This window comes from Taurulus bubalis (assembly GCF_910589615.1).
Source record: "Taurulus bubalis genome assembly, chromosome: 14".
Classification (NCBI taxonomy): domain Eukaryota; kingdom Metazoa; phylum Chordata; class Actinopteri; order Perciformes; family Cottidae; genus Taurulus; species Taurulus bubalis.
This window is the reverse complement of record NC_136602.1, coordinates 20155317-20177564: the sequence shown is the minus strand read 5'-3', so window position 1 is coordinate 20177564 and position 22248 is coordinate 20155317. Positions and strand designations below refer to the sequence as shown.

The following is a 22248-nucleotide window of genomic DNA, read 5'->3' as shown; positions in this document are numbered from 1 at the left end:
CAACGACCTGAGCATGTAAGAAAAAAAAACACTGGTCAACATAACATATGTCACAGCCCTCATTTGACAAAAACTTGGATTAGTTGACATGAAGGAAGAAGATAATATATAAAGAGGTTTTTACTTACTCCCAGCAAGTCCAACATGTCTAGTTCTCTTGGTTCTGTCCTGTTTGTGCGCTGACTTGTAACTTGTGTGAGTAAAATGAGTTCCTGTTGCTCTGAGACATCAGACCACAGTGCGTAAGTTACAAAGGAAAAACCCTTGAAGAACCAGCAAGACTGGACAAACTGGATTTTTAACGACTGCTTTTACAATTAAATGACGGTAATCACGAGACACGTGGGCTGTCACGGAAATGGTTGCTTAAAATGGCCTATTGTTATGGAAGGAGGGCTATTATTGGCTTTCAGTGGTAACGCAGTTTGAGGTTTAGAATGTATGTCACCTGCGTAAAGCAATTGAAGAAAAGAGTTACAACTGGCCCATGACCTATTTTTAAAATGAATGCAGCATTGTGAAATACTTGGATGAGAAAAAGCCCCACCTGTCACCACTGCCTAATCTACTTTGGAAGTGTATTGATCGAAAGCAACATGTATAATGTATTTGTTTTCTCTGTATCCTGCTGTTTTACCAAAAATCTGTGTTGTGATAGATTTTTTTAGTGCTAATTTATTCATCAAATACTGCCATCAAATAATCCAAATGAATCCCTTTGTGTGGCGGCTGTCCACAAATATTTTTACAGCAAGTGCTATAAGGAACACACATTTACAAGTGCATTTACTCATGTAAGTTGTTGAGTACTTTTATTTAATTTCACTTTGTACTTTTACTCCAGAATAATAAGAAGGTAATGTCGTACTTCTTTGCTCCACATTTATCTGACTCCTTTAGTTTGCAAATTAGACTATAAAATAAAACACATTGTTAGGAACCACCTAACAGTACCGAAGATGTTTCCATTTAGCTCCCCCTGGACCTGCTTCAACATGAATGTGTGAATACATACAGCAGTGTAAACAATCCAAAATATATCTAATGATCCATTCTCCAGGGCCATATTTCAGCTTTTTTTTTGTATACATTGAGTACAATTTTGATGATATGTCTGTATATTTACCATAATCGGATTATCAAGAATTGTATTGAAATTGTTTTTATTAATGGTTGTATTGCTATACTATTAGTTAGTTTTGTTTTTATTGTTGTTCTGTGGGACCACCAAAGCTAATTAATATAATTATGCGTAAGATACTTATGATTTATTTGTTCACAAAAAGAAGTGCACTGGTGTAAAAGGTCCAGCAGAGGGAGACAAATGAGGTCAGCAGATACATTCCTGATCCTAATAGACTCATGAGTGTATGAGGTGAGCAACATTTGAACAGAATACAAATAATTGGAATATTGTATACAATACTATAAATTACATTTTTGTGAATAAGTATAATCTCATCTCTTTTGTACTTCAGATTTTAACTTTACTATTCTTCGGTTCCTTATATAAGTCTCTTGGAATATATTTGCATGTTGCCTATAGAATAGTTTTCTATGCTATATTGTCTTTTTTTTCTATGGGCATTTATATCGTGTGTCTTTCAGAGATAGTTGATACGAATATGAGCACGAAGAGGCTACACGTTCATTCATGTACATGTGCAAGCGGCACGGATACGCATGCGCGTATGCTCCCCATCTCGAACTGTGGATGAATCGCGACATTTCTTCGCCTCCACAAAGTACAGCGTATACTTCCGGTTACATGAGTTTACCTTCAAATTAAAAGCCAACACATTTACTGAAACACGCCTCATACGAAGTGCAGCTATGTTACTACAACAGCAGGAGTTTTACTAATAACGTTACTTCCGTTTTTAATATTATAAATATATTTATACATCTATGAGTCTCAGAAGAAGCATGGCAGTTGTTACTTACAACTTTTAAATGTGGGTTACGTCATATTTCCCGTTACAAGTAGCTCCATTTTCCAAACACGTTTAAACATGCACTTTTAATTTGGAATTCCAGACGCCCAAACCGGAAGTCGTTCTTCGATAATTTAGCGAACCTAACGTAACTGTTAATGTAACCATATCTTTCTCGGCTAATCTGTTTACATGTTACCCGGCCAGCTACGAGTTCGTTTTGACAGGGTGGGTTGTGTCGTTAAATCCTGAAGTCAGCGAGCAGCTTGGCAAAACGGCCAGCTGCGCGCGAGAGAGTATTTTACGTGCGCTCGCGATAATGTCAGTTAGCCACAACGTTATTTGGCTAACGTTACCTCGCTAGGTGAGACCAGCTGAAGTCTATCTTGCGACCGAAACCATGGGTGTTTCTGAACGCGCTCTGTGAGGTTGTACTAGCCGAGGTGTCTCTCTGAGACGGGGATCCTGCTGGCGCGTCTAGCCGAAGGGGAGAGCGACCATGCTGTGCTGGGGCAATGCCTCCTACGGACAGCTGGGCTTGGGTGGGATAGACGAGGAGATTGTGGTTGAGCCACGAAAATGTGAATTCTTTCACGGGAAGAAAGTGTGCGATTTGGGGTGTGGCCACAGACACACCGCCTTCCTGCTGGAGGATGGGACGGTGTACACCTGTGGCTGCAATGACCTGGGGCAGCTGGGGCACGAGAAGTCCAGAAAGAAACCAGGTTGGTGGTGTGTGTTTGTGTGTGTGTGTATATATATATATATATATATATATATATATATATATATATATATATATATATATATATATATATATATATATATATATATATATATATATATATATGTGTGTGTGTGTGTGCACAAACACTGTGAGATCACTAATCACGTTTCTCTTTTCCTAGAACAGGTTGTGGCCTTGGATGCACAGATCATACTGGCAGTGTCATGTGGAGAGTCCCATACACTTGCCCTGAATGACAAAGGACAGGTGTTCTCATGGGGTCTGGGCTCAGATGGGCAGTTGGGCCTGCATAAGTTTGAAGAATGTGTTCGTGTGCCTAGGTAAATTTAGACACTAGTGTTTCATCACCTTTTTTGCTTGTTTTGCATAACACACACTACTGTGCATGGTGTATTGTGTAACGACACATGTAATTAAAACATCTAAATGTATAAACGTGTTTATCTAAATAGAAAAGTAATTACATAATGAGATAAATTATGAAATTTATTTAAACATGTGAATTCATAAAAATTCAAATGTCTTTCTTTTTAGAAATATCAAGAGTTTGTCAGAAGTACAAATTACTCAGGTAGCCTGTGGGTATTGGCATTCCCATGCACTTTCAAGAGGTGAGGGTGGTTTGTACCCACACAAAGCACATTTATCCGTTCAGCTTATTATGTTTTCTTCATATTTAGACCTTCCATGGTGTGTTTATTTCTTGTCATAGGGGGCCAAGTCTTCTCCTGGGGTCAGAATCGATATGGACAACTTGGGCTGGGAATAAATGGACAGAGCATTTCCACGCCCCAAATAATTCAGTCTCTCCAGGGCATTCCTTTTGCTCAGATATCTGCAGGTGGTGCTCACAGCTTTGCTCTCACTCTCTCAGGAGCGTTGTTCGGTTGGGGGCGCAACAAGTTTGGCCAGCTGGGTCTCAATGACTGCAATGGTGGGTGGTCAAAACCCTAAACTACTACTATTACTACTACTTGTGAGCATTTAATCCCTCAAGTCAGACTAACTGTCGGGAGGTCTTTTTCAGATCGTTTATTCCCATCCCTGCTGAAGTCCCTTAGATCCCAGAGAGTGATTTACATCTCCTGTGGAGAAGATCACACAGCAGCGCTGACTAAGTTAAGTTATAACATTTTTGGTTATTTGATAAACCAGTGCAATGTTATGTGTGGGAGACCTATCAGTGGTCAGCCAAAATATATTTACCAACTGAAACACTCTTTTTCTAGTTGAGTAGTTGGGGGATTTTAAATTCTCCATGGATGCTGGATGAACAGGTTCATGTCCTGTCTAGTTTCAGCTGTACGCTGACTCTGCATAACTTGCTGACTTTGTCTCCTGCCTTAAGACTGTTTCCTGATTAATAAATACCCAGACGCAAGTCAATGACACGATTGCATCCTCCGTGCTTTCTCAGTCTGTCCAAACCCTGTAATACTGTGCTGACTGTGAACATTTTGTCCTCGCCGTACTCCTGTTCTTGGGAGGAACCGAAACAACTTGTTTATTGATTTTACAGGAAGGAGGTGTGTTCACATTTGGAGCAGGAGGATACGGACAACTTGGACATAACTCTGCAAACCATGAGATCAACCCTAGGAAAGTGTTTGAGCTCATGGGAAATGTAGTCACGCAGATTTCATGTGGAAGGTACAATTTATGATGTGTATTTTTACACGTTATTTTAAACATGGAACTTGTATACTCGTCTTGACAGCCATGCACATACTGTAATATTGACTAATTAGTGAACAGAAAAATGGGTATACATTTATTTTATTGAAATGTTGTCAGAGAACTAAACATTTTCCAAATCCCTGTGCCATTAAAAGGCAGCACACGCTGGCTTTCACACCCTCCTGTGGGAAGATGGACTCATTTGGGCTCGCTGGTAACGGGCAGCTTGGTACTCTCTCCACTTGCAACAGAAAAAGCCCCGCCCCTGTCAAAGGCCCCTGGGTAGCCGCCAAAGATACAGGTGAGACGCTGTGAACAAAGCTGCCAAACCAAACAGCAAAACTCACATCAGCAAAGAATTTGAAGTATTTGGGCTGTGACAAAATTTATATAATTCAGCTTTAATTCAATTCATATACCAGAATATGACATTATACTTAACTGTATACTAACTAGCTTATAAAGTTTATGTTATTACTGGTTTGATTCAATTGATTACCTTTCTTCGTCAGTCACTCATTTCGTGAGACGTTGTGTTGAGGCAGATCATGTCTTGTATTATCAGCCCATGTCTGTAAACGTTTTACTGGGTGAGACTCTTAGGCACTGAGCCATATCGACTGGACAACCAAAACAATGATTCCAAGGTTACTAACGGCTCCAGGGTTGGGTGTTGATTCTCAGTAGAATCTGTAGCTGTAACAACACATTTAAAATCATGTTACGATCACAAGTACGAAGGATGATACTTTGTACTTTTTTTCCTCTCTCTTTTTATTTATTTATATATATATTTAGACATGGGTCATACCAATCTCATCTATCCATACATGTATTTCTTGCTGCCATTACGTAACATTGCAGACTCTGAGCCGTGCTGTTTTGTCAAGAGGATTTACGCCGGAGGAGACCAGAGCTTTGCTCATTATTGCACTACCAATGTAAGTTGTCATAATTAAAAATTATTCTTATAGGTTCAGGTTTCTCAGAGATGCAAACAAATCTTTTGGATAAATTGCAAGGATTGTGTCTCTTAACATACGATAACAGTACTTGTCTGCCCCAGATTTGATACTTGGGACTTTTTTTTTTTTTAAACCACCGTACTAGGAATTATTCAAATAGACATGTTGGTCTTGTTTTTAATCATGTAGCCATGTGGATGAAGTATTTCTACAAAGGAGTTTCTATATTTCTTTTATTTAGAGTGGATAGAAGCACTTCTTCCATTTTGTTTTAAACGTAGGAGACGAAATTGAAATGAATACTACTTAACTTAGCTTTGTTTAAGTTTATTTAAGTTCATACTTTTTATGAATTATTTTGTATTAACTTTTACCCTTTTTTATTTGTAGAAACTCCAGAACATGGATGACGTGAGGATACAAGATCCCCACAAAAAGATTTGCACCTTGAACGAGGATATCATACACAAGTGGTGTAACTACTCTCCAGGAAGACTCCCACTCGAGATCTCCAAGTAAAGTCCTCTCCTCACAACAACCTGGGCTGCCCACATGCTTACTGTTATTGTTACATTAAGTTTATTACCGATGTATTTTTTACAAGTTGTCACGATTCTGTAAGTTCTTTCTGCAGATTTTCTTGTGAAAAGTCGTCCCACTAATTACTTGTCTTTTATGATTCCTTAGTGAGATTGACCTCGTGTTCTCCTCAGCAAGCTGCCTCAATGGATCTTTTCTGTCAACCAGGTAATCCTTTTTTAGACCAAGTGCGCTTTGTAGTCTGGTCTGAAAGTCTTAATTATTATCAAATCCAATGCTTTTTTTCTTCACTCGTTTATCCTTCTTATTCAGATAATATTCACAATTGATGTACTGTATCCCTAAATAAAACAATAAAAACCTTTCCATGTTAGCAATTTAGAAGTATCAGACCTACTTCCAGGCTATGGTGTGCTCATTTCTTCTTTTTCCTCATTGTGATTCATTGTTTTCCACCAGTTTATATCCATGTCAGGTTTCATCTGATCCGAGTCCGTTATAATGTTTTGAAGGTTGTTTAAGCAACATGGATTTGGCCATTATGAAATAACTGTTGGATTGTTTCATCCATAAGGCTAGCCCGATTTAAAGATCATTTATCAAGCATCATTTTCCCAATAGGATATGTTTTTTGATAATTCAATAAATACATAGTCACATGAAATAGCCACGTGGTAAAGCTCATTTTTGTATACTCCAGTAGGAATTAAGTAACTTACTTGACAAATGAAAAGTATTAAGTATTTTCTCATTTTATAAAGAACTTTAGTGCAAAAATAAACATAACAGTCTCAAGTGAAATTATATGAGGAAAAATAATTCCCAGTATAAATTGCTTGTTAATCGCACTGATGTAAAGTGTGATGTAAAAACAAAACAGCAATCTTCAAATGATATTTCCTCAAAATGATATTTTCTGAGAAAATGTTATTCAGTATGTGCATATCAATTTAGATGTCGAAATATTTTAAGATATCCCGATACGATTTCATTGAAAAATGTTAATTAATGATCGTCGGTGTGTTTTGACTTTGTGCTTTCCAGTTTACTGAATTACTAGGTATTAAGTACACAATCTAATGCAGTCCAGTACAATAGTCCTGCAATTAATTCATTTATATTTATAATATATAGATATTATCTATAATCTTAATTTACATTGTTGACTCAGCTCTATGGTTTGATGTCCTTTACGATAATATTATATTTCTAATATTCAGTCTCCCTCTTGTAATTAAGTGGGGGTATTTGACTTTGGGTAATGCTGCCGATACCAATAGGTCTGCTTCTCTTCCAGTCATCCAGATCACTACAGTACCAGCAGCAAATGCTCCGGGGTGGATATGAACACGGCTCGCCTCCTGTTGCACAAAGTGGTCCAACAAGATCACCATCAGCTCGCTCAGCAGGTCAGTGGTCTGAAAACAAAAAATATCCTGTTGCTGCTGCGTCCACGTCACTGTTTTTCCACTGGGTTATTATATACACTCACCTAAAGGATTATTAGGAACACCATACTAATACTGTGTTTGACCCCCTTTCGCCTTTAGAACTGCCTTAATTCTACGTGGCATTGATTCAAGGTGCTGAAAGCATTCTTTAGAAATGTTGGCCCATATTGATAGGATAGCATCTTACTTTTGATGGAGATTTGTGGGATGCACATCCAGGGCACGAAGCTCCCGTTCCACCACATCCCAAAGATGCTCTATTGGGTTGAGATCTGGTGACTGTGGGGGCCATGTTAGTACAGTGAACTCATTGTCATGTTCAAGAAACCAATTAGAAATGATTCGAGCTTTGTGACATGGTGCATTATCCTGTTTGAAGTAGCCATCAGAGGATGGGTACATGGTGGCCATAAAGGGATGGACATGGTCAGAAACAATGCTCAGGTAGGCCGTGGCATTTAAACGATGCCCAATTGGCACTAAGGGGCCTAAAGTGTGCCAAGAAAACATCCCCCACACCATTACACCACCACCACCAGCCTGCACAGTGGTAACAAGGCATGATGGATCCATGTTCTCATTCTGTTTACGCCAAATTCTGACTCTACCATCTGAATGTCTCAACAGAAATCGAGACTCATCAGACCAGGCAACATTTTTCCAGTCTTCAACTGTCCTTTTGGTGAGCTCTTGCAAATTGTAGCCTCTTTTTCCTATTTGTATTGGACATGAGTGGTACCCGGTGGGGTCTTCTGCTGTTGTAGCCCATCCGCCTCAAGGTTGTGCGTGTTGTGGCTTCACAAATGCTTTGCTGCATACCTCGGTTGTAACGAGTGGTTATTTCAGTCAAAGTTGCTCTTCTATCAGCTTGAATCAGTCGGCCCATTCTCCTCTGACCTCTAGCATCAACAAGGCATTTTCGCCCACAGGACTGCCGCATACTAGATGTTTTTCCCTTTTCACACCATTCTTTGTAAACCCTAGAAATGGTTGTGCGTGAAAATCCCAGTAACTGAGCAGATTGTGAAATACTCAGACTGGCCCGTCTGGCACCAACAACCATGCCACGCTCAAAATTGCTTAAATCACCTTTCTTTCCCATTCTGACATTCAGTTTGGAGTTCAGGAGATTGTCTTGACCAGGACCACACCCCTAAATGCATTGAAGCAACTGCCATATGATTGGTTGATTAGATAATTGCATTAATGAGAAATTGAACAGGTGTTCCTAATAATCCTTGAGGTGAGTGTATAATTGTACTAATAAATGTACATACCGGCATTGCACCTACACAAACTATTAAAATATTAGATTTCATTTTCTGAAACACTTTTCAATAGCTTGCATGATCTTTTTGCTGCTGATATCATTTTGTTTTGGAGCTTGGAAACCATTGTATTTAGTTTACATAAGGTATGTGTGTGTGTGTATATATATATATATATATGTATATATGTGTGTGTATGTATACATGTGCCAAGTACAGAAAAACATTGACAATTGCAGATGTAGAGTCCCATGTGCTGTAAATGAGTGCACATTTTTAGCCCACTCTTCTTAACATACTGTAATAACTCTGTAATACTTTTACCATGAGGATTTACAACATCATTGAACATCATTCCCTTTATTATATCCTGGGCAGAGGTCAACGGTGAAGAGCTATATTACTCTGACTCCCATACTTAGAAAGCGTTAACTATATTTCAGAATAAAAGACAACTGAATAAGACTTAATTGTCTTCTCACACAAGTGTTTGCCCAGTCTGTTGTAACATAGTAGCATAATACGGTTTAAAAAACTTGGTTCCACTATTCTCCTCAATCAATCATTCTTACTGAATTGATCTGACTCACCCATTAGCACCCTGCGTCCCCTGAGTATGTCATTGCACGCCTCAACAGTGTTTAATAAACAGTGTTTATAAAATAAACATTGAATCAGGGCATTATTTAGTATTGACCAATCACGTTCAAGCAGTATTTGGTAAAGAATCTGTGTGAAGATCAGAAGAGGCTGAGATGCAATCTGAGAACCCACTGGCTATTGTCTGACAGTGATTTAGCTTTTTATTGTTTTAAAACTTCCTTTTGAAATACTCTGGACGTACGCGTCGTCTCTCAACTCCAAAACCAGTTGCCAATTGGACTCTGCACAAAAAGCAGCGCACGGAAAAGGAAGTCTTGGCGCGGATATCTGCTAACTACATCAAAACACCAGCAAATTAGCCCCTTTCCCCCCAGAGGCAGATAGCTGATGGGTTCCAAGATTGCGTTAATCATAACAGACCTATATACTTTCATCTGTCTCCCTCAGATTGCTGCCAGTCTAGAGAAGAACCTAATTCCCAGACTAAGCAACTCTCCTCCAGACATTGAAGCCCTGAGACTCTACCTCACTCTTCCAGAATGCGCTCTCTTCAGGGACCGAAATAATTACGTGACCATCGCGATCCCGTTTGCCAAATCCCTCCTCAGTCTGAAAGAGACTCCACTGAAGGTGCTAGGTAAGATGAAGAATGTTTCTTTCTTTGTGTGCTTTATGCCACACACGATCCAACAACTTCTGCTTGTCTTTTTTTTCCCCTCACAACATGTTTGGTCTTGTATTTGCGCCAGGAAACTGGTGGTCTACATTTGAGCCCCCAATCTTCCAGCGGCTGGTTGAGTTGTACAAGGAAGTGGTGGTGTATCTGCTGCAGATGCACAAGATGGGCATTCCTTTGGTAGAGCAGAGGATTTTCACTTGTTTCCTCGACACGTCTCTCCGACTCCTGGAGATCCTGCACACGGTGAGAAATGACCACAAAAAACACACACATGGATCTGTGTTGACATCCTTCAGTACCTGGAAGAACTGTTGATTACAAAATAATTGTCTGGTCTGTGGTTTCAGGTGAGTGAGAGAGCCGGACACATCATTCAGTACGATAAGTTCTACATCCATGAGTTGGACGACCTGGTAGACATCAGAAATGACTACGTCACATGGATTCAGAGGCAGATGTACCCACTGGTGAGTCTACTGCTGATGTCACTTAATCACATTTGTGTCTATGTTCAGCCATTTGTATTAACCATTTGTTCCTGCCTCTGTATCCTCAGGGTCATGATGGTGTGGTGACTCTGTGCAGGTATCCCTTTGTGTTTGATGCCCAAGCAAAGACCACACTGCTTCAGACTGACGCTGTCATACAGATGCAGGTAATACCGAGCAGAATCTTGTGCTTTCAAAGGATTTGACACATGCCAACTGTAATCATTTCAATCCCGCATCATCCCCTTGTTATATTGATAGATGGCAGTGGACCAGGCACAGATGCAAAACTTCAGTTCCATGTTCCTGCCAGCGGTTGAATCCGTCAACCCGTGCCTCATCCTCATCGTGCGGAGAGAAAATATTGTTGGAGACACCATGGAAGCCCTCAGGAAGTCAACGAATGTTGACTACAAGAAACCACTCAAGGTAAAGCTGCTATAGTCAAGATTTTCCATTAACAGTGGAGCAGAAGTGTGTGTGAAAGGTGTTGCTCAAAGTGACGACCCCATAGAAAATGACCCGTAGTTTAGTGCTTTAGGGTCTTTCAGCTTTTGGTTTTGGGGCGGTATGATGGCAGCAGACCGCTGTTTCCAGCAAAAGAAACCAGCTCTAAAAACCCACTGCACACTACCTGCCCAGCACTAGCTAGCAAACAGAGACATTTAGCGTTTAGCTGGAATACAAAGTGGAGCATTTAGCCGGAAGCAGGTGCACAGCATGTTTGGTCTTGTATTTGCGCCAGGAAACTGAGCAAAAAAGAGAGTAATTATCGGGCTACCATTCTTCAGGTAGACACAAAGCTGACACATGCTGAAGGTGATAACATAACGGAACAGTAATTCCAACGGATTCTGAGCGCTAAGAAGCTGTTGCTCTAACGTTTGCTAAACTCATGGCAGGTGATCTTCGTGGGAGAAGAGGCGGTCGATGCAGGAGGCGTGAGAAAGGAGTTCTTCCTCCTGATCATGAAAGAGCTGCTGGATCCAAAATACGGGATGTTTCGTTACTACGAGGAATCCAGGCTCATCTGGTTTTCAAACAAGGTACTTCCTGTATAATTAACCTTTGTATGCTCCGAAATATCCCAAGCTATATTCAAGTGCATGTAAGTGCCAAAAAATGTAGGGACGCACAACGTATTGGCATACATTTCATTATAGGTACCTATCATTTATTATTTTACCTGTATATAAATGAATGTATAAGACACATGGAATATGCCCTCTAACGAAAGGTGTGATGATCCTTTACAGACCTTTGAGGACATTGACTTGTTCAACCTCATCGGGGTAATCTGTGGTCTGGCCATTTACAATCTCACGATCGTGGAACTCAACTTCCCTCTGGCCCTTTATAAGAAGCTCCTGAAGAGGAAGCCGACACTAGATGACCTGAAAGAGATAATGCCAGATGTGGGAAGGTCAGATCAAGGAACAGTCATCTGAGGTTCCCATTTAACATGTTTATGAATGTCAGTTTGCTCTGGTAATTTATTAACTGCATCCAATGTTGCAATTATATATTATATTACCACAGAGTGTTGATTGAAAGAGTTCAATCTGTCCTTTTCAGAAAATACTGTAAAATATGTATATTTCTGTCCCCTCATAAACCAGGAGTCTGCAGCAGTTACTGGACTACCCAGAAGACGACCTTGAGGAGGCCTTCTGCTTGAACTTCACAGTAAGAGGATTGACAAACGGCAGTCTCTGTGGTGCACGAAGTGGAAAATACATAGTGGTGAATTCCAAACACTGCCTACATTTTCAGATCACGGAGGAGAACTATGGCGCCACAGAGGTCTTGGAGCTGGTACGGAACGGCGAAGACATCACTGTCAATAAATCAAACAGGTACAATTGTCTCGATTGTCCTGATAACCTGGAACAGATTTTTTTTTGCTGAGAGTTAGATGAGAAAATCAACAGTTCTCACGTCTGTGCTGTAAATATGGAGCTGCAGCCAGAAGCCTCGTAGCTTAGCTTAGAATAGAAACTGGAAACAGGGGGAGAGGATAGCGTGGCTCTGCCCAAACATAACAAAATTCACCTACCACCTCTAAAGCTCACATTTGATTCAAACTGAACTGTTAAAACACATCTTTCAGTGTTTTGCATTACTCTTTCAGTTTTAGAAATCTGGTCGTATTGTTGTCATCCCGCTGTATTTTACATGTAACATGTTCAAAATCACTTTACTTTTATGTGAATTCCTTTTTCCTTCCTGTAGGCAGGACTTTGTCTGTGCATACGTAGACTATGTTTTCAACACATCCGTGGCCCCGCTGTTTGAGTGCTTCCATGCAGGCTTCCACAAGGTGTGCGGTGGAAAGGTTCTCGAGCTGTTTCAGCCAAATGAACTGCAAGCCATGGTCATTGGCAACACCAACTACGACTGGACGGAGCTCGAAAAGGTCTCGCTTCCTATTATCATGTCTCATTTTGTACGAAACCAGCATTACTGAAGATTATTACAAAATGAAGTGTTCTCTCTCGCCTGTGTAAAGGGTATTTTTGAATCTTTGAAAACCCTAAATCTAGAAACGTAAACGGATGTTGAGTATCCCAAAACTTGTCAGTTGCCGAATCATTTGAAATAGTTAAAATAACTTGTTTCTCACCCTTCAGAGTACCGAGTACAAAGGGGAGTACTGGGCGGACCATCCCACCATCAGGCTCTTCTGGGAGGTGTTCCACCATCTTCCTTTAGAGAAAAAAAAGCAATTTCTCTGTAAGTGCTGCCCACCATGTGTCGAAAATTTCACAGAAGCCGCCGTTTTGGCAACCTGAATGTACTCGTATGTTTTCTTGGAAACTAATCCACCTTAATTCAGTCGTCTTGTACTTTGAAATACAGCTGAAAATGTGAAACAATGTTGCAATCTTGCCTCAACAGTGTTCCTCACAGGAAGTGACCGCATACCCATTTTGGGCATGAAAAGCCTGAAGCTGGTGATCCAGCCCACCAGCGGAGGAGAGCAATACTTACCTGTGGCGCACACCTGCTTCAACCTGCTGGACCTACCCAAGTACAGGAGTTTGGAAACGCTCCGTGAGAAGCTTCTACAAGCTATAGATTACAATCAAGGCTTTAATCTGGCCTGATAGTACACAGAAATGCCTAGAACGCCATGTTCAGACTGTTGACAGCAACCACATTCTCAAATAGTTTGTTTTCGGAGCCTGAATTCTGCTGTAAGGATTGGACACTGGGTGGAAAGAGGAGGCCACATGGCACTAAAACTGATTAAGAGTTGGATGTCTAGACTTTCACAGGTAATCTTGACTTTGATTTCCCAGCTTTTTCCCCCCTATGCCATCACAGTATTTGATGCTCAATTACAATTTGATTTGCATTTGACATTGCTCTTGTAGATATATTCCTGTTTGGATATGACGAGTACAACGAGGCAAACTACTGGTCCATACAGTACAGGGTATGCATACAGCAACATTAGCACCCGTAAAATATAATGCAATGCAGTAGCACTACCGTTCTGAAGCTTTTAATGTAACGTAATAGTGAGATGCTTTCCGTGATGTCTACTCTGGTGTAAAAATACACAGTGGCCTCAAAATGACCAGATTTTAACAGACCAGGTCTCAACAAAAATGTAACATTTTAAGCTCCCCTGTGGTGGTAGATGCTGCATGGCTACTGCAGTGAATCTTGTTGTATTTTACAGGAGATTATGATGTTGTGTCCATCCCCGGTGTATTAAATGTTTGAGCCCAGACAATGTACACTAACTCCCTTTTATGTTTGACATAAGTTCTGTTGTGACATTTGATTGAGAGCAGTGCGACGCGTTTGCTTTTAGATCCTGAGAGGATTTTCTTGGCTGTCAGCCTTAAACGATCCACAAAAAAAAACAAAATACAGCCGCGGAAATAAAGGTGACTTTGGGGATAAAATACTGTCTTGTTGTTTACGTTGTTTTTTTGTGTAGTCTCCTCAATTACAGGGTTATTGCAACATTGTGCCTTTGGGAATAATGGTGAAAAGTTAATGAACATGATCACTGATATTCAAGTATTTCCAGCGTTTTATTAAATGACACGTCAGCGACTAAAAGTAGTCCAGTTTAGCTTCAACTGTTGAACTCGTCTTTCGTCACAGCGGCGTGGATATGTTCCCTGATCAAAAACCTGACAACAGATTTATATCAAGACAGTTCAGTTCAAGTTGACATTTTAATCAGAAATGATATGCACACATTTGCAGTATATGGCCAAGAAGTAGGCGGATGTGGATGTCTGCGTTGTCCCGTTTGTACAGCACTTGTGTTAAATTTAGTCTCAATGGGGCAACTCGTGGTGGACCAGTTTATAGTGGGAACCACAGGAAGGACAGCGCTGGGCATCTCCCTCGTGGAGCCAGAACCACACAATAGCTGTGTTGTCTTCCTCACCTGCAGAGAATTATATCACGGATCACCTGGTTTGTAATGTACACATTGCATTCACACAGATCACTGGACTTTGTCTGTAAATGTGCATCACTTACAAATACAGCCCACCAGTCTCTTGGTTCCAATGCATGGCACAATGTGAGGCTCTCCCTTTGTGCCAGCATACTGCCTGGGCTTTAGCATACTGTAAGGATCCTGTGTTGTGAATTTAAAGACAATTAACACATGTAAGATGAGATTTAACCGCAGTATACTTGTGCGTAAAGTGGCCCACCTTTCCCTGTTTCAGGGCCTGCAGAGCGCGCCGCTCTAGTCCGGTCGCCTGTTCTTCATCTGTTGGTATTCCTGATAAACACAAATATATAAATGGGACGGGTTAGCGGTAAAATAAATAGTTTGGTCAGGTTGTGCTGTGTGCACGTCACAGTTGGGCTGTACGTCTAACGTTACTTGAACGTTGGTAAAACTGCACGTCAGCACTGGTACGCCACCCACACCGGCCCGCTCCGGCCCTCTCGGGGTCCTGGCATCGGACCAGCAGTCCCTTGCCAGAAAGGGCGGGTCCATCAAAGGCCTTTCCTCGAGTAAGAGTCCAAATGACCTTCATTGTTTGATTCAGACGTAGTAGTCACATTAAGGCGAAAACGCAGTGGTACATGGCAGTCCCACAGCACAGTCACCATAAAAAATACATTTCATGACGTCAAAGGTCAACGTTATTATCTTCTCCACATATTAAAACACCAGCGATATGCGAGCTTGACGTTCTCATGCAGATATCCGTGTCTCCATGTCAGTAATAAACACACACTCCTACCTGCTGTGGCCATGGCGCGGTGCAGCGGCCGAGCCACCGCGCTGCTCCTCAGCTGCGCTGTTGTTGTCCAGACTCGAAGTAGTACACGTCCCGCCATTCTTGACTCGCAGCAGGTAGACTGACCTGAAGGCACGCTCGGGTTGGACTGATATGACCCCGGCCACAAGCGTCTGAGTGACAGACCGTCCAATTCAATAGGAGCAGCAGTATGGCTGTGCTAACCAATGAAATTGACCCTTGGATAAGCCCCGCCTCCTCGAGCTTGGACTGGCCAATCGTAGCTCAGCATCGGCCTGAGTAGTGAAAGTTATGAAGGAGGAGAGGAGTTAACTCAAGGTTTGAAGTTTACATATATATATATATATATATATATATATATATATATATATATATATATATATATATATATATATATATATATATACAACATGACGAAGAAGAGCAAGGAGAGAGTGAGGAAAGACAGCACGTTGTGCTACAGGTTGATGAAGTGCTCTCAAAGAAAGTGATTCTGCTTGATCTGTTGGTATGTCCCAAAGCAACACCTGGCAAAGGTTTGGTCATACAGCTAAGACATGTAAAGGCAAAAGAAGACGTGCCAGATGTGGAGACGATCGATGGGTATACGATGCATTCAGAGATAACCAGAATGGTGTAGCTGTGGTAACCACAGTGCGGCGGGATGTGAAGTGATGAAATAAAGCAGAGTTCAGAGTTCGATCACATTTGTAGAGGCAGTGAGAGAGGAAGGGACCAACTATAGGACAGAATCACATCAGGCAAAGGGGAAATAATTGTTAAGTTAAAGAAACTAGTCATTTTCACAGCAGGCAAAACAGAGATAATGCAAATAATCATCATCCATTGCATGTAGGTCTGAAAGGAGGGGCGTAGCAAGGGGGGGATGTGCAACGTTTAGGAAGATATTGAGCACAGGAAATAAACATGTACCTGTGGAGATGTGGGCAAGTGAAGGAGGGTTTGTGTTTGTCAATTGTTACAATCCTTGTAGGAAACTAGATTTGCGTGGGTTAATGCAAATTGAAGGTGCTGGATGATAGTGCGTTGTTATGTGAGGATTTAAATGAACATTATGGGGAAGAGAAAGGACAGATGCAAGGTTTTATTAATAAAGTTTGGGATGTGGGACAGTTGCCATCCGGTTGTAATGAGAATTTCTATTAGGAAAATGAGGAAGGACACATCGAGTTTAATGATACAGGCCAATAGCACTGACGTTGCAAAGCTGGGGAATTCTATCACCTCAGCAGAGTGGACTTAAGGTCGGACCCATGGACCCTGTGATGTGTCTGGAAACAGAGGTTAGGAAAGCACAACTCAACAAAGAATCTGTTACAGCAGGTTATTGTTTTGTTTTAGAAAACGGCCTAAGTATGGTTTGGAAGAAAGGTTTACTGTTTCAATTCAATATGATAGGAAAAACAGGTAACATATAATTGGATGTAAAACTATGTATTTGTATTTAAGTCAGAACAGGGCCCCTATCAGAGGATGTACATTAACTCCTTAGGGCATCATTAGCCAAACATTCTTTTAAATTATTATGGGTTTTGTTTTTTCTCCAGTTCAGGGTAATATTGGACGTCATTGTTTGCTGATAACGAGGCATTGTGGAAAAGGGGAAGAAACGGAAATCATATTGTGGGGATTTTGAGTTTTCAATAAAATAAAATAAAAACGGTAATGTTATCTATAGAGAGGGGTTGATGCACAGATAAAGATGCATGGACAAAGCATATTTCCATCGTTTCCATTTTTACCTGGTAGAATTGTTATGGACATATTTTCTTTATTTGAACAGAAAAACCAAGATTGTTGTTTATTATTCACCTCTCAATCAAGTTCATTGAATGTTATTTAAAAAACAAAAAACGTTTGCACTGACTGGTGTGATGGTACTCATTGCTCCTCTCCTCCAGGTGGAGGCGCTGTAGGACAAACAAACACAACTGGTTTCTGAACGTTTTCATGGGAACTATAATATATAGAAGCAGTGATGAAGCTGATGCAACATATGGAGACATTGTTGTCGTTGTCTCAGTTGTTTGTCGAACAGAAGAAAGAGTGTAAAAAGACTGGGTCCCACTGTGTTGCTCAGGCTGCACTACAGCAACTATTCCCAGGCGCGATCCCACTACTGAGCGGCACGGGAGATTTGACCTGCTCCGTGTCCGACCTGGGTCGGTGCACCCCTCCTTAGACGACCTGGTGGTCCCGGGCTCCCCCAGGAGCACCATATCGATGCCGAACTTAGTGCGGACACCCGATCGGCATAGTGCACTGCAGCTCAGAGGTAACTTCGATTGCAGGCGCGCGCCACCACACCCGGCTGGTAACACGTTCATTCGGATAGGTTTTGGGCTTTTACAAACGTGACGTCATCAGGGTGTCAGCAGTAATGATTTTGATATACGTAGAACCCTGAGGTCAAAGCATAGCACCATAAGGTTAGAGCTATAGAACCATGAGATCAGATCATAGAACCCTCAGATCAAAGCATAGAATACTGAGATCACCAGGCCACCAGCTCATCGAACTTTAAATTAGCCATAGCAGTGGCTGCTGCTTAGCACACCCGCCAAACAGTGGTGTAGTCCAGGGTATACGCAGGTATACGGCGTAAACCCACTTATTTTTCAGTCAGCATTGCGTATACCCACTTCTCAATCACCGCTGGTACCTGGTGCGCATTATTTAGTAGTGCATGGGTCACTCACAGGCGGTCCGGACCCAGTCGCCGTTGTCTGTGGACCCTTGACCGAAATCCAATTATTATTTCCGAATTATTAACTGTTGATGGATCGCTTCTATTTCACCGGCGCAGCTTTTCCTGCCTTTGCGGCTCTCGTTCAGCGGCCCAGGAAACACACGCCTTGTAAATCCTCTCACACACTCGACCAATCACATGTGTGTATTCCGTTAAGCCCCGCCCTCGACTCTTGTGCTATATTCACACACATGGAGCGACAGGAGAGAGATCAGATAGTTGAAAAAAGTACGTGAATCAGAGAAGTTATTTCACTTGGCGCTCCAAAAAGAGAAATGTGGGCCGCTTAACCAGAGCCTTTAACCAAGAATGGAGAGACTGTTATATGTTTATTATTCCCACAATCAGTTCAAGAGCAGTACGACTCATGTTCAGCGGTATTAAAATCAGCGATGTGAAGCGCCACTACGAGACAAAGCACACGGACCGACTCGCATCCGAAATTAAGGCACAGAAAAATAAACCTAAAAGCCCAATATGATCAGAACCCTAACACATGAATTAATATGATCACAGAACCCTAATACATGAACTAACTGACCAACAATAATGTTTACAGAGGAGAAACAAGTGGTTTAATAACCAGGTAAAGGCCCTGCACACACATTTCTCTTTTTAGATGACAAGAATATTATATCTTGGCTCTTTTGATTGACATCATTTGACGCCAGAATAAACTGAATTTGAAGCTGCATGACAATTCAGTTAAATTAATATTTCTAAAATGAATGACTTTATTTTATTTATTGAATTAATTTATATAGTCTGTATGTATTATTAGATAATGTATTATTTATAATTATTCCAGTTAAATGGGAAATCTGTAATAATAAATATTATAGATGTTAATTAATTTAACTTTATTGAATTTGACAGTCATTTGTTGACACAATTCAGACGTTAAAACTGTTGGCTACTTCAATACATATAGCACAAAATCATATAGCATAAATGTGTTGTACTACTACTACTATGTGTTGTAATACTGTAATATGAGCACTTATTTAGAAATCCAGCACTGGGTTGAGAGTCACTGTGGTTTTCATGCATATGTTGTAAAATGTATATATTTGTGTTCATTGTTAACTAGATATTGTTGTTTTGTAACACATCGTTTTTAATATATTGTTGAATTATTTGAATGATGATATTCAATATTTGTGGTGATATTTGTATATATCTCAAGAGGTATGCTAAAATAATGTTCAGCTGTTGAAAACCTTTTTTTTTCAATTTTAGGACTTTGCACTTTTGAGTTTATCTAATTGGTTTTGATGTGTGGAAGAGGATGATTTGTGTTTTTAATTTAAAGTGAAACATGAACAAGGATGCATGGTCTAATTCAGTTTTGAAGTCATTTATTTAAATAAATGTTAAAACTGTGTTTGCCTCATGAATATATGTTATACTCATGCATAACACCATCTGTGTAGGACCAGTAATATCTGCTCCAGGTGAAGTAATGTTAGTTTTATAATAGTACCACACTCTGGCCTACACTATGTTTTGTAAATTAGCTGTTCCAAGAGACAGTTTACAAAAGAAACTACTGGTCTATAGGGACAACTTGCAAGGCGAGAGAATAGTTGTCCAATGTTGTGTGGAGGAGTAAGGATAAGGAATAGTTCACTCAAATTGCATAATTATGTAGTTGTCTCTTACCAGTCTGTGGGTCAGTATTGGGTCAGTAATTTCATAATCCTTATTCCCTGAGGTCAAGCAGCAGGAATCATGTGGCAATGTGTAAATAATGCAAGGTTAATCATTTTTGGGTAAACTAAATAGAGTATGTCACTATTTATAAAACAGGGCGTTTATCCTTTGCTCTATGGGCTGCTTAAAAAAAATGCAAAATTAAGAGTATACCTACTTCTCCAGGGACCACTACACCACTGCCGTCAAAGTTCTTCAAGGTTAGCGCCTAGTCTAAAGATTTCTTTCTTTCTTTTCACAAAAGCACAAGGCTCAGCCAAAGGCCAAAGCCTGACAAAAAATAGGTTCAACTCATTGGTGTTCCTCTTCACGGAAGTCTTTAGTAAAAGGCAAAAGACTTGTGAATTATGAAGAGAAACAAAAGTATACTGCCCTCTTGTCAAGATCAGCAGATAATGTAGTCGTCCCAGTCAAATATCTCACGGTAAGCCAGAGGCTCATAAATAACAACAATGTACCAGTCTCATAAGTTTAGAATCCAGAAAAGGTTAAAGGGCTTTTTAAACCTCATCACACCTACATTTAAGTTTCATGTTGCACTTTTGTCATAGAAATGTTGTTGACAAATGTGGTCCTAAAGCATACACTCTTCCGTTTTATTATTCTCGTAAAGAAAACCAGTTTGCATTGTGATCCACTCATCATTAGCCCATTTAAATCTCGTGAGAAGACATCACAATCAGTGAGGTTATAACAGTCAGTGACCTGGTCGTAAGAAACATCTGGAAGGCAGCAGCAGTTCAGCTCCACCAGCGCTTTCGGGACATTGAGATTATACCTAGAAACAATATTCCATTTGCTATGGATAAAAAAAAGAAGAAGTTTTATATCATGTTGATTAATGTTGCTGTTTCGATGAAAAATCTTCCAATATTTGACACTTTTATGTGTTATTTTACCAAACGTGCTCCAGTATAACGACTCTAGTCGTCTCATTACACAGATGAGATGATCATTACGCACAGACATAAAAAAGTGAAACTCATAATTCAATTCACTTCAGTGGAAATTAAAAAACACGACGAAGTTAACACACAATAAACAGCTGCACATCTGTTACAGGGCTGTTGTTGCATTTCACATCACATCAGCCTCCTTCAGCTCAGTTTCTTACCCACAAGCTGCATTCATGGTCCAAAACACGTGTCTGGTTCTGTTTAGTGAGCAGTGAGCAGTATAACTGTATGTATATTATAGTAACAGTCCAACATTTGGGAAATGAACCACATAAAGCAAAAATGGACACATGCTTGATAATAGTAATACTTTTTTATTCTAGTAATATCGTTTTATTCTTGTAATATTGTGTCTGATGAAGACAAATATTCATGCAAGCGTTTGGATAAAACATCACCGAACAAAAACACAGCACAGACATCCCTCTGAATATGATCTTTGATTTAGGATCCTGTTGAAAAATGTATGTCATAACGTCCAGATTACAGCAACTACAAAACATAGTTTGACCCTGAAGATACAGCAGGAATTGTAATCTTTGGTAAAGATGAGGAAATCCAGGAGAAGTATGAGGAAAACATTGAAAAACTGAGAAAATGACATCATTGAATTTAAGAGGTTGTATATTAAATGAGCAAAAATCTCTTCAATACAAACAAAATGAAGGTGCATTTGAACGCTGGTGGTCCATTGCTTTCCCCCCCCAATAAGGCACCTATCCCTTTGATGGAAAGACATTTCCCTTAAAAATGTAATTTTAACAAATACTGACAGTTTGCTTCTGATGATTCAAAAATCAGCAAACAATTGTGACCCATTTGCCAACATAATCATCACATGAATACCAATTATCTGCTAACGTTGATATTTTTCCAAAACTTTCATACATCATGCAGCTACATCAGGGCTCTGCAATATATATCACAGAATGTATGCATCATATGTTATTACTCACTGGGATTAATCCCAGAATATCCACATCTGTTGACCTGCTCTGTAACTACTCCATCACTTCCATATCCTTCATTTACCAAGAGTCATCTTGTAAACACAAATACACCACGTTTAAAAACATAAATAAATGCTTCGATGGTGTCCCTTCACGGATGTTCCTCACAAATGGGAAGTGAAGCCTCACACATTTAAAATGAGGACAGAAGAGAGGAACAGCAGGGGTTCTACCATGATGAGAGACACAGCAACTAA

At 40.3% G+C, this 22248-nt stretch overlaps 2 protein-coding genes across 2 annotated transcripts; one reads left to right on the top strand and one right to left on the bottom strand.

The window, feature by feature from the left end:
• Nucleotides 1–2424: 2424 nt before the first annotated feature.
• On the top strand, nucleotides 2425–14260 carry herc4 (HECT and RLD domain containing E3 ubiquitin protein ligase 4). Its single transcript, XM_079229863.1, has 23 exons — nucleotides 2425–2659; nucleotides 2843–3002; nucleotides 3217–3293; nucleotides 3395–3616; nucleotides 3710–3801; nucleotides 4202–4332; nucleotides 4515–4660; nucleotides 5224–5300; nucleotides 5715–5839; nucleotides 6012–6071; nucleotides 7162–7273; nucleotides 9634–9823; nucleotides 9936–10108; nucleotides 10213–10332; nucleotides 10422–10520; nucleotides 10615–10782; nucleotides 11256–11399; nucleotides 11610–11776; nucleotides 11973–12039; nucleotides 12127–12209; nucleotides 12586–12769; nucleotides 12984–13086; nucleotides 13252–14260. The coding sequence occupies exons 1-23, from the start codon at nucleotides 2434–2436 to the stop codon at nucleotides 13458–13460; spliced, it is 3135 nt and encodes a 1044-aa protein (XP_079085989.1). The 5' UTR covers nucleotides 2425–2433; the 3' UTR covers nucleotides 13461–14260.
• A 129-nt stretch (nucleotides 14261–14389) lies between these two features.
• On the bottom strand, nucleotides 14390–15813 carry LOC306747076 (cytochrome c oxidase subunit 5B, mitochondrial-like). Its single transcript, XM_079230078.1, has 4 exons — nucleotides 15585–15813; nucleotides 15042–15112; nucleotides 14863–14962; nucleotides 14390–14767 (listed from the first exon to the last, which is right to left on the bottom strand). Exons 1-4 carry the CDS (start codon nucleotides 15679–15681, stop codon nucleotides 14655–14657), a joined length of 381 nt encoding a protein of 126 aa, XP_079086204.1. The 5' UTR covers nucleotides 15682–15813; the 3' UTR covers nucleotides 14390–14654.
• Between the last annotated feature and the right edge of the window lie 6435 nt (nucleotides 15814–22248).

Excerpts from the sequence above, each read along its gene's own strand:
- herc4 (XM_079229863.1), top strand. The coding sequence starts at position 2,434 with ATGCTGTGCTGGGGCAATGCCTCCTACGGACAGCTGGGCTTGGGTGGG. Across the intron at positions 10,783-11,255 it reads ACTACAAGAAACCACTCAAG|GTGATCTTCGTGGGAGAAGA; the intron begins GTAAAGCTGCTA and ends AACTCATGGCAG. Across the intron at positions 12,040-12,126 it reads CCTTCTGCTTGAACTTCACA|ATCACGGAGGAGAACTATGG; the intron begins GTAAGAGGATTG and ends CTACATTTTCAG.
- LOC306747076 (XM_079230078.1), bottom strand. The coding sequence starts at position 15,681 with ATGGCGGGACGTGTACTACTTCGAGTCTGGACAACAACAGCGCAGCTG. Across the intron at positions 14,963-15,041 it reads AGGCCCTGAAACAGGGAAAG|GATCCTTACAGTATGCTAAA; the intron begins GTGGGCCACTTT and ends TTCACAACACAG. Across the intron at positions 14,768-14,862 it reads GAGACTGGTGGGCTGTATTT|GTGAGGAAGACAACACAGCT; the intron begins GTAAGTGATGCA and ends AATTCTCTGCAG.